A 12,038-nucleotide genomic window follows, 5' to 3' on the forward strand; every position below is an offset into this window, starting at 1 on the left:
TCTTAAAAACTTGAGTGACCACTGAAGTGGGCCCATAAACCAAATTTAAACTTAAATTGAATTTGGGACAAAACTTTAATTTGACTAACATAATGTTGGAATATCCTGACAAAAGTTAAGTAAAACTCTTCAGGCATTTGGCTTTTGTAGTGACCTCATCTCCCCAATAAATTGACTCTTGTACTTTACAAAAACAAAACAAAAAAATCAAAACTGTAAATTTCTTCCCTTTATGTCAATTTAGAATTATTCTGAGATTTTAACAGGACCTTTTTTTCATTTGAAACTTTGCACATTTAAATTGAAGGTATCTTATCACTTTATCTTTTTTTCTAAAACTCTTACAAAACAGACATGATTACAAAAATAGAATTTCTTTATCTTTTTAACATTTTTGTTTCCATCTGGTTTTAAATTTTCATATAGGCACCGCAGATTCTCATTGTGACTGATTGACAGTGATTCTGGGGAATTAACTGAAAAACCAACATTTACGCAATGAGGCTATAAAAACAGGTTTACTCTTGACTTTAAATGCTCTAAATCTTGAAGAAAAATATATCAAGGTTGTTTAACTGTATTAATTGACCAACCACATTATATGACATTATATATTTTTTCTTAAATTGTGCAAAATGGGACAGAAACACATTTTGGCAGTGTCAAGCCTGAACAGAAAAATTATATGCATGCTTTTTAAATCACTAAACATAACTGCATGTATCATTGTGTGCATGCGATCAAAAAGTTAGTCCTCTAGGGTGGATTTCATGTCCTAAGCACTTGAAAAATTGGTGCAGTTTCATGAAAACAGGACAGAAAGGGCCATCTAAGTGCTCGAAAAGTCCTGAAATAACAGGTTGTTCGTACGTTATTATATTTTGTTAAAATGTTAACATCAAGCAACGAACGGCAACAATTGTAAAGTCCAGCTGTACCGCCTGAAGTGTGTGTGTGTGACACTACACCTGAAGTGAAATACACGCTGAGGACAAAAATGACATTTTCCGAATGTAAGAAGAAAAAAAAAAAACAACTTATAGCTGTATCGGTAAAGTGTTGCTAAATTATCCAGAAAACGCTCACATTGAGAAATGTTAAAAGATGTAAATATAATACATCTTGACAGGAACAAACACTGAATGAAAATATTAATGTGCAGTATAACGGTTATTTACAACTAACTTGTTTAAATGTAATGCAGCTGTACTAGACCTGACAATCATATTTATCTTGAAATTATACAGTTTGGTCATAAAGTTAAAACTTAATCTTTAGAAAACATTCAACAACTACTCCCCTCCAGGTTCAGTTGTTCAACACAAATTAAAATGTTGCGTTAAATGTCTTCACAATGACATCTTATGTGTTCAACATCCACCATAGCTACACCTCAATCCAGTTAATATTGTTGTTTATGTACTATATGGTCCTGAAGTACATAATATTTACTTAGTAACATTCACAGAATGTAACAAATATTTTCTACTTGCATTGGATTTGCAGTGCCAGTTTGTATTAAAAAGTCCCAAGTAATTATATGAGATATAGGACGCGAGCTTTTGGTTTTCTAATCTCCAGAGCCACTGACCTGCCAAAATGTTGATATTAAGAGAATTAACTGACACTATTAAAATTCCAGGGAAAATGGGAGAATTTTCTCTCTATGCACTGATATCACCCTTTCAGCTTTGAGTTTGTGGTTTCCTGCTATTTAATTTTCTCCCCTTTGCCTTTTGTTTCTTAGTAAATCAGGCTTTCTTGGTTAATATATGGTCTATACATGATTCTTTTATTTATTGTTTTTTTTTGTGTTCATAACGTGGCAAAAAAAAACCATATCTGAAAAACGTCCTCAAAATCCACAAGTTATTCCTTTGAAATCTGCTGCATGGATGAAGTTTGCTCTTGTTTGATACAAGATTCCAACTAAAATTTGTATTTGTTAAACATATCTGACAGCGACCACTTTCCGGTTTTCCATGTCAACCAGCTGCTTCTTTAGGCCTCTGCAACAATCTGCGTTGCAGAAGGTACGTGTTTACCGAGTCTTCGAATCATCATTTCCACACTGCCTGAATATTCAATCAAACAGGTTTTATCCCAGTATTTTTGACCTGCTTGCACTGACTCCACAGGCTGTGCTGTTAAATGATCAAATAAAGCATGTTGTGTCCACTTAAAAGTTTATGATCATTCATTTTGGACTTAAGAAATTCCACTCTTTATCCGAGAGACAGCAAATCACTCCTGGTTGAAATTAAATTTGTGGTCAGAATTCGGTAAAGAGAAAAAAACTGGGATTTCAAGCTCTAAAAGATCATTTATCACATGCAAAACATTGATTAAAAGCATTTTAAAATGTGAAAACTGTTATAATTTGTCTGACAGAAAGGATATCCCATGCCCGCTGGTCAGATTAATTTGATAAAAACATGTATAAAAGTTATAAAATATCACTGACCTGCTCAATGTCAGTGCATTTACTATCATCTAATCAATGTGTGTGTGTGTGTGTGTGTATTAATCTGGGTGTTTAAAACAGATATTACATCTGATTATCCCATCACGTTGACTTAATAAATCCTGACGTAAACTGATGTTATTTGACAGCAAAAGTCAGATAGTATATATATATATATATATATATATATGTATGATAAAACTTCACATTTTATTTGAATTTGTATAAAATGTCACAGTCCTTCAAATGGCTTTGTCTCACTCAAACTACTGCAACAACCATCACTACTATTTCTATTTCTTATAGTTTTGTAAATCACAGACATAAAATACGACATAGCTTTTTGATCACATTAATAATAACATTTTTTGGGCCTTTTTTATACAACAAAACTGTCAGTGGCCTCCGCTGGTTCAAGAATTCAACAGTTAAGGCCTTACAAAGACGTATTGGAAAGATTTTTTGGGGTCAATATCAAAAACCACAAAAAAACACGTATTTTTAAAGATATTTTTAGATAAGTGTTAATTTAGATTTTGACACCAATGTAGGTATTGTTCCCCACCAGCAAAGTCATAACAACACTGTATTTGTACCTACAAAGCCCAGAGTTTTTTGCATATTTACACTGTAAGGTGTCTTTCTTTATTTCCAGTGTCTAATGTTGCCGATGGCACAACATTTTACCCATATTAGTTTATTCTCCAGGATTACAAATGAAAACCAAACTTGCATTTCCATGCATCTTGATATTAAGATAAAATGGGTCTTTGCCTGTTTTGAAAAAAACAAATACAGGAGCTATGAGATTAATGGAGTATGACCCTAAGTTGTACTACCGCAGAAACATTCCTCATAATGACACTTTAAGGTAATTTATGGTACTTCTGCAACAGATTCCACATTCTTTTTGATTCTCCATCCGATGTGGAGAGATATCTTGATAAAATAGATCTCACCTCTCCGTATGTGTGCAGCTGGAAGGACCTGATGTTAATTCCATGTAACGCTATAATAGATCGTAACAATACATGAATATTCAACTCCCGCTCAGTGTCATCTCTCATTGAGAAACAAAACCACAATGAGAAATGCAGATCAACATATACTTTAGTAAACCACTTTCTTACTTAACAGGAGGGAGAAAAATGAAAATATCATCTTAACCTGTCTCTCCTGGATGCTGAGTTTGTTGCACATTTATTCCTCCGTCCAATAAGCAACAAGGAGTTTCAAAACACGGGACGTCAATGATGATATTGGACTTTTCCTGACCTAACAGGTACTGTTTGTTTCAACCACTCGTAACGTTATGTGGATGAACTATTATTGTTGTAAAACCCTGACGGGAAGTAGGGTCGGATGATTCTGGATCCTTCAGGTGCAGCGGTTGGAGGAGTAGGCGGGATGGCCAGTCAACCGGGTCAGGGTGTCGTTGTAATGCGGGGCCCTGGCGTAATATTGGGGATCGCGGGCTTCAGAACAAGAGCGAGGGCTGTTGCTTGATGAATCAGAGGGACTCTGTAAAACAGCCCACATAAAACCTCATTTTTAACATTCATTTAGATTAAAAAAAAAGTATAAAAGAATTGAAAAATTGTAATGAATGAATTTATTCATCAATTTCTGATTTGATTAATTAATTAATTTGATCAAATTGTCAGTTTATTGAGAAAAAATGCATCATTTCTATGTGATAGCGCCTATTTTCTTGAGATATCAGCGTCTCTCATTACGTCCTTGATAATCCTCGATTTTATTCTCTTTAAATATCAGAAAATATCAATTTTGATCTCAAGGTTTTACATTGTTTTTTTTTATATCATCAAGAACGTTTTGGAAAATTACTGCCTTTTCCTGAGGGGCTCTGACTTTTTTTCTTATTTTATTTTAATAATTCAATGTCTTGTTTTCTTGAAATGGTATATTATTCTTCTAATTAGAATTCCACTTTTAATCTTGCATGTTATTGACTGCAAAAGTCAAATGATATATATATATATACATATAATAAAACTTCACATTTAATTTAAATTTGTATAAAAGGTCACAGTCCTTCAAATGGCTTTGTCTCACTCAAACTACTGTAACAACCATCACTACTATTATTATTACTTATAATACTATAAATACTATACTATAATTCTATCAATTTTGATCTTGAGGTTTTACGTCTTACATCATCAAGAACGTTTTTGAAAAATACTGCCTTCTGAAAGTTTCTGACTTTTTACTTATTAACTACAATTTTATTTCAATAATTCTATGTCTTGTTTTCTTGAAACGGTATCGCTTTCTTCTAATTAGATTTCCACTTTTAATCTCGCAATAGATGATTTTCACCCTTCTGGCTTAAATTGTGACCACAATCTTGTGATTTTGTCTGTGACCAATAATGCCCAGATATGTATGAGAATGAATGAATGATACTTTTTGTTGAAGGATGTAAAGCGACGTCACTGCGTTCTTTCGCTTCTCATCTGTTTTCAGAATCCCATCTGTGGAAAAACATGAAAAACTTTCATCTTTTCAATAGTTCCTTTTCTTTTTCTCAAATGTATCTTTGCAGTTTCAGAGTTTATCCAAAGGTTGTCTTGTCGCATGAAAATATCTTTATACCTGACTGACCGGTGGGTGAGTGAGCGTCATATATCTTCACGAGGGGCTGCCTCTTCAAATGTTTTGGCCTGACGGGGAATATTTAGAATTAGTGTTCATCATTTTGTTGTTCGATTTCTACAATTTTTCCTATTTCTTTTAGCTCTCACTTCTTAGTGGGCGTCCAGCAAGCACACACTGTTACCAAGGTGATGAGGATGAAGATGCCTCCAGTGGAGAGGATGATGTAGAGGGAGCTTCTTCCTGTTGCAAGTATTTTGAGATAAAACAGTTATAGTTTATTTTGGTAACTATGGTAACTAAGGAAATTCAGCTGGGCAAGAAGAGTTAGCCAGTGGGGAAGGGAAAATTTGAAGGGAATTGTATTTGACAAGTCTAAGAAATGAAGGTCATTTCATCACAAGTATGCATTTCTATATGAAAGCAACAGTTATAATATATATTTCTGTTATACATACAGGACTGTCCCAGAAAATTAGAATATTGTGATGAAGTTCTTTATCTTCTGTAATGCAATTCCAAAAACAAAAATGTCATACATTCTGGATTCATTACAAATCAACTGAAATATTGCAAGCCTTTTATTATTTTAATATTGCTGATTATGGCTTACATCTTAAGAAAACTCAAAAATCCTATCTCAAAATATTAGAATATTATGAAAAAGTAATATATATATTTTTTTTTGCATTACAGAAGATAAAGAACTTTATCACAATATTTTAATTTTCTGAGACAGTCCTGTAAAGTACAATAATACTATAATACAGTAGTACAATACAATAGATTGTACAATACTTTGTACAACAGTACTTTGTACAATATTGTATTGATTACACGACAATACTTTGTAGATTGTACAACAGTACAATACAATAATACATCAGCACTTTTGATGTATTATATTTGTGTAGAACAAGTGTTTTGTGCAAGATTGTGTTGTTAGCGTGCCCGTGCAAAGGCTTCAACGGAATTCCATGACAGGCAAGCTAGAGAATGTCTTTTTGGCCCGGGGAATATGCTGTGCTGCTCTTCATGGCAAGGATTGTTCTTCCACCATTGTTGGCGTTCACCAGTGGGACTGGAAACTGTTTATGGTCTGGTCTGAGATCCAGCTGTGAGAACTGTTTGTTCAGTCCCACTGCTGCCTCGGTTTTGCTCTCTGGACAATAATCCTTTTGTTGACTGATGCAATTGCATCAAAACCAATACCCTGTTGAAGAAAAGGATCTCAGAAACACAAATCCCTGCACTGTTTTTTTTCCTTATTTGTTGTTGTTTTTATTTATTAATTTGTTTGTTTATTCATTTATTGCTCTTCCCACATGTAGAGTTTACAGAAGTGGGTGACATTGACTATTAAGCCCTAAATAATGGGTAAAATCTTAAAAGACTGTCTTACATATATTTAATAAATTAAAGTGAGCTATTTGTCATTCACATGTTATTTGCATAGAGAATTTCAGTGGTGTTTGAGACTATCCCAAATATCACTGCAAAAAAAAGGGGGACGAATCACCCTTGTTGATCATTTAATTGAGTATTAGTGTTAAGGTGTTGAAATTTACAAAACTCTTTTTGGGATAGAGAAATAAAGAAAGACCACCTGCTGTGGTCTGCATCCTCAACTTTGTTCTCATTATATCTTATGTTAATGTAATGGGCATTATTTTACAGTATATATCATCATAAGTAGACCTATATTGCTGACTTTCTACTTTGTTTTTAGTCATTTTTTCTTTTTTTTTTAAAACATTTCTTTAACCACGTTAATTTATCAAGACATTACATTTTGAATCCTTTGTGCAAACAAGGGGAAGTAGCCATTTCAAGGACAGTTACCTGTATATTTCATCCTGGATTTTCCCTATACCTATCAGTGTTCCATGCATGATATCATAAAGGTCGATTTAGATGGTGTTTAGACAAAAGCTGACATATTTAGCAGTGCAACTAATTATTAATGAATATGAGCATCTTCTTCTTCTTCTTCTTCTTCTTCTTCTTCTTCTTCTTCTTCTTCTTCTTCTTCTTCTTCTTCTTCTTCTTCTTCTTTCAGCTTTTCCCTTCAGGGGTCACCACTGCAAATCAACCTTCTCCATCTAACCCTATTCTCTGTATCCTCCTCTCTCACACCAACTACCTTCATATCTTCTCTCACTATGTCCATAAATCTTCTCTTTGGTCTTCCTCAAGACTTCCTGCCTGGCAGCTCCAATTCCAGCATCCATCTACCAATATATTCACTATCCCCCTTCTGTACATGACTGTCCGTCTTTCTGCGACAAACTTTCATTACTCTCCTTTCCAGTGCATACTTCAACCTCTCTAGATTTTCCATTACCTGTTCTCTGCTATCACTACAGATCACAATGTCATCTGCAAACATCATGGTCCATGGAAATTCCTGTTGAACCTCATCTTGAACTTCTCTGTTACCCCTACAGCACACAGCACTGCTGTCTCACAGCTAGCATACATGTCTTGCACCAGTCTAACATACTTCTCTGCCACTTCAGATTTCCTCATACAATACCAGAGTTCCTCTCTTGGCACCCTTAATGAGTATGATAAAGATGTATAATAAGATTGAAAAAAAAACAAATGTTGATTAGCAGCGGTCACCTTTTTTATATTGAATGTTGTCCTAATAATCCAAAATAACTTAAGACATGAAATATATAGACACTCACTGTAAACGCTCAGTCGGATGGGCAGACTTGACATGTTGCCAACTGAATTCTCAACCGCGCAGCTGTAGAAGTCGTCGTCCGCCATCATCACACGGGGGATGGTCAACAACTTCTGGTCAGGGGACAGCACAAACCTGGTCTCGTTGGTTATCGGTTTTCCACCTTTAAACCACTTGTACGAGGTCCTGGTTCCGTTGTCGTGAGTACAGTTTAGAATAATGTTTTCACTGCGCTCAAGCACTGATGATGTATCTATATGGATCTGAGGCTTTGATACTTGTTCTGGAGGAAAAAAAAATATATGAGCTTGATATTCTATTTGATATCAGTATTTGTTTGTATAAAAATTCGATATATTAAATTATAATATTTCTGTTGTCATAACTTGAGCATAACGTGACATGGTTACATCATCTTTACTTTGTTTTCAGACATGTTTACCTATTTGTTTCCCCCCCTGTCAGAAAGGCTATGACAACCAGGTAGCCATCAGTTGACACCCCAAGTGGAATAATAAATGCATTATACAGTTTGTAAAGCTCGAAAAACAAATTTCAGCCGCTTCCTCTTCAATTTTCAGATCAGATTGAGTTTGAACAGCTTTACCAGGCAACCCATCACAATGACTTATCTCTCAAAATCAGCCACACGAAGTGATAAGAAATCACCTGTGTGGTTTATATTCCAAAAAAAATGAAAAACAACAAAAATGAATCTTTCCCTGAGAGGAGAGATTTATTTCCTAGGCTTCCAATTGAGTTTTCATCTGTTTACATTTTTCAGTCCCTTAATTTTGCTTGTTCTGTATCCATCTCAGACCGATTACAGGTCTAGCAAGTCATGTCGACAAAAAAACAAGAGAAAATATCACACTGGAGATGCAAGGCTAAATTTAGGAGTTTCATTTTCAATTCCTTATAGAGCGCAAATAATAAACCCACATTTCCACGTCACAGCGACACCCCTGGTGTTGGTTACAGATGATAACTTTATCATGATGCATTCAAAAAGCATAGAAATGTGTCTCACCGTCCACTGTAAGCATGATGCTGCCCTCCCCTGTGAAAGTGTCATCTGTGATGGAAACTGTCACATCATACACTCCTTCATCGGAGAGCCGGAGGTTGTGAAGTAACAGAGTCCCGTTCTGAAACACCAGAATCCGGTCACGATACTCGGGCCTCAAGCTTCCAATGATCTCAGTTCCAATTGACTGGACGACAGTGACAGACTTTTCCCTTTGCAGCTGCCACTTAATGACAGGCGTGTCAAGGCTGAAACTGACGTAGCAAACGGACAGAAGTGCCTCCCCGCCAACTGACCCCCTGATCAGAACATTGGGAAGGGTCACATTCACCGCTTGAACCTTGTCTGTAGAGAAACAAAGAGGGGTGGCTCTGCTTCTGTCACGATAAAGCACCTATTCGAATATTCAAGTGGTTAAAACTAGGTCAGACTCAGTTATTAAATTAATAGACTCTGTTAGTCGGGTTTCTTAGTGCAGACATTAAATGGTTAATAACATGTGATTGCTTTACCTCTTCAGCCTGTTATGTTTTGTATAAGAGCCCATATGAATCACAATAACCTATTTTTTTTTTTTATTTCAAAGTTAGAAATATCACAACGGATTTCATATCATTTTCTGATTTTTAATTCAGATACGAGAAGTTACTCATCCTCTAACATTTTGAGAGTGTAGTGTGTTAAAGTTGAGACTTTAATTACCGGTTACACAGTAATAAACCATTGATGATGTAAAATCTCATTACATTGCTCAATGGATTTATTTGTAATTGTAGGAACAAAGTTTATCTGAAACCACTGCAGTGATGCTAATATGTTTTGATTTGAGGATCAATTTTCTCTTCTCTTATCCTTTTTTAAGAAGTATACTGTATATATTTTGAGAAGAAAATCTGTAACGACAACACCATATTTCTGTTAAATTAGAGAATGTTTGTGCTGAGGGTGAAAATAGATATTTGAGACGGCCTGCGTGAGGCAACAAAAGTCATGACTGGAGAAATTATTCATGTTGGCAACTCATTAAAGAGGGAGGGAGCCGGATGCCATGGCGGATTCCCTGGAACAGAGCAGCTCAGTGACTCAACACAACAATAGAGGGGATGCAGCTGAACGCTACTTTGGTTCTGGTACGGCTTGTATGTACCAGTATTTCTGACAAAGAGCTACACAAAAATGCATGCTAATTAATATTCCTCTCTGTCAAGCCTATAATGTTTGATTTTCAGAAAAAAAATCAGATTAAGGAAGATAAAACATGATGTATTTCAGTTAGTTGATTGATTCAGCATAATTTCAGGTACTTTTGTTGACTATGAAATTACACTTTTAGGTTGGTCAATCTCTGGAGGTTCATCTAAATCAGAATTACTATATTTTGACCAGCTTCTAATGCTTGTTAAATTATTTAAACACAAGATATGAGGCAGGCATCAGTGATGTTACTTTTAATGAATAGTGAGATTTTCTTCTCAGCAAGTCTTCTGTTTGTGTTTATTATCACTTTTAGTCTCGGTTTGGGGTTTTATGGGTAATTTTCTAGCTGATATTAAGGCACTTTATTCACCTGTTTTATATATTTTTTTAGTTCATTTAAGCTATTTTTCACAAATGTTGAAATGAAAAAATTCAACAGTAAAGTTTATTACGATTATACAAACAGAAATTGAATAAATTGCAAGCAAAAACAAACACATTAGCAGTTTATACAAAACTAGAGCTGCAATTCCTTTGGTCTTTGGAATTTATAACTCTCAGCAGTTTTGGGAAAATTCAAGGTTATTTGTCACAAAATTCCTGGCAATTTCTGGCCAATATTTTTTCACATATATATTCATGATATTCACCTTTTTCAATGATAGCTGATACATTTGCTGGGGGAATATAGCCTATAAATATATATGAATAATTAAATAAATTACCTTTGAAAAAGGTATCTAAATGTCAAATCAGTGACCTTATTGTTATGCTTAAATCAACATCTTCCTAAAAAAGATGGCAATGCTCAAATGAGGGCCCGAGTCTCTTTGAGAGTCAGCTCAGGGGTTCAAAACAAGAAGGGTTTAGAGTATAACCCTGCTGTAAAACAAATACACAAACACTGCCGCCATGCAATAAATTGTTATATTGGTGTTATATTGGTGTAACAAGGACAATATCGTCAATCAACCTGCAGATTGTAAACACAAAGTTACTTCTAATGGCTGCAGAAATAATTAAAGTTTAAGTTTTGTCTATTTGCAAAATAAAAACAAGAATTAAGGAGGTTCTACAGTTCTTTCTTGTAGTGGTGAAAACATCTCAGGGTTAAAGCAGAGTCCAGCAGAGGAAAAAGTGACATACCTGGAGCGAAGGGACGCAGAGACATGAGAATTAAAATCCAGGAAATTACTTTGCTGTTTGACTTCATATTCAGTCTCAAGAGACGTCTTGCTGCTGGACAAGCAGCATGAATTCTGACGTAGGGAAACAAAGACACAGTGATTATTCAGCCGCTGGGAACATGTTGTTCCACAAAACGGGCAGGAATAAATTGTGTGTGTCCTATTGTGCGTGTGTTTAGCAGTGTTGTTGCAAGAAAAAGGCAAGGACTCACCGAATTTCTCAATTTGATGTGATTGTAATTGTTTTTTTTTTTTTTTTGGTCTTTTCTGCTTATTATTTATTTCTAAATCTTGACCAGCAAAAATTGGCAATTTGGTGCATTTCTTGAATTGGAAGTAGCTTTGCTCTGCTGGAACATGATTTTGTTGTTAATGTAAGGATTTTTTTTTCAAACTATCTATTAAACTCTTCAGCATAATTCAAAACACAAATACAAAAAAGATATTCTAGTGTATATTTATGGTACACAATTTTTCTGAACTCTTATTTTTAATATGTTCATTGTGCTTTGGTTGGTTGGTTTTGTCTTTTTAGATGGTAATTTGACAACAGTTCCTCATTTGGTGTAGTGTCTCAATAAATTCATTCAATTAAAATGATTTAAAAAATAAAAACAAAAGTGAAACCGTTACTTGAAACCGAACTGATAATAAATACCGCCTGCCTATCACAAGTTTGCCTTGAATTGTTGAAGATGAATGCTGCTCAGTTTGCAAGAGCATGAAAATTCTTTATAAACAATTTTCTTTTTTATTTTACTTCTGTTTTCCATTAAATGTAATTGCAGAAATTGGATTGGATTAGAAGTGGTATTAAGATATTCACAGATAGCCCATTTTAAATGTCACACA

At 34.7% G+C, this 12,038-nt stretch overlaps 1 protein-coding gene across 2 annotated transcripts; it reads right to left on the minus strand.

The window, feature by feature from the left end:
• Positions 1-1,553: 1,553 nt before the first annotated feature.
• Positions 1,554-11,383, minus strand: LOC147226332 (hepatic and glial cell adhesion molecule-like). Of its 2 annotated transcripts, none has more exons than XM_086160591.1 (7): positions 11,146-11,383; positions 8,806-9,147; positions 7,777-8,058; positions 5,233-5,326; positions 5,093-5,151; positions 4,895-4,962; positions 1,554-3,985 (listed from the first exon to the last, which is right to left on the minus strand). In XM_086160591.1, exons 1-7 carry the CDS (start codon positions 11,210-11,212, stop codon positions 3,842-3,844), a joined length of 1,056 nt encoding a protein of 351 aa, XP_086016717.1. In that variant the 5' UTR covers positions 11,213-11,383; the 3' UTR covers positions 1,554-3,841. The 2 variants fall into 2 exon arrangements, with proteins under 2 accessions (XP_086016717.1, XP_086016716.1); XM_086160590.1 differs by having other exon boundaries at positions 5,084-5,151; positions 11,146-11,374.
• Between the last annotated feature and the right edge of the window lie 655 nt (positions 11,384-12,038).

This window comes from Fistularia commersonii, chromosome 15, assembly GCF_037954325.1.
Source record: "Fistularia commersonii isolate RoL2024-O1a breed Wild chromosome 15, RoL_Fcom_v1.0, whole genome shotgun sequence".
Taxonomy (NCBI): domain Eukaryota; kingdom Metazoa; phylum Chordata; class Actinopteri; order Syngnathiformes; family Fistulariidae; genus Fistularia; species Fistularia commersonii.

What these genes read in the sequence shown, in the direction of transcription:
- LOC147226332 (XM_086160590.1), bottom strand. Translation starts at nt 11,212, where the DNA reads ATGAAGTCAAACAGCAAAGTAATTTCCTGGATTTTAATTCTCATGTCT. An exon ending in CATCCGACTGAGCGTTTACA is followed by an intron (nt 5,327 to 7,776) that starts GTGAGTGTCTAT and finishes TACTTGCAACAG; the next exon opens with GAAGAAGCTCCCTCTACATC. An exon ending in TTTACATCCTTCAACAAAAA is followed by an intron (nt 3,986 to 4,894) that starts GTATCATTCATT and finishes GCTGTTTTACAG; the next exon opens with AGTCCCTCTGATTCATCAAG.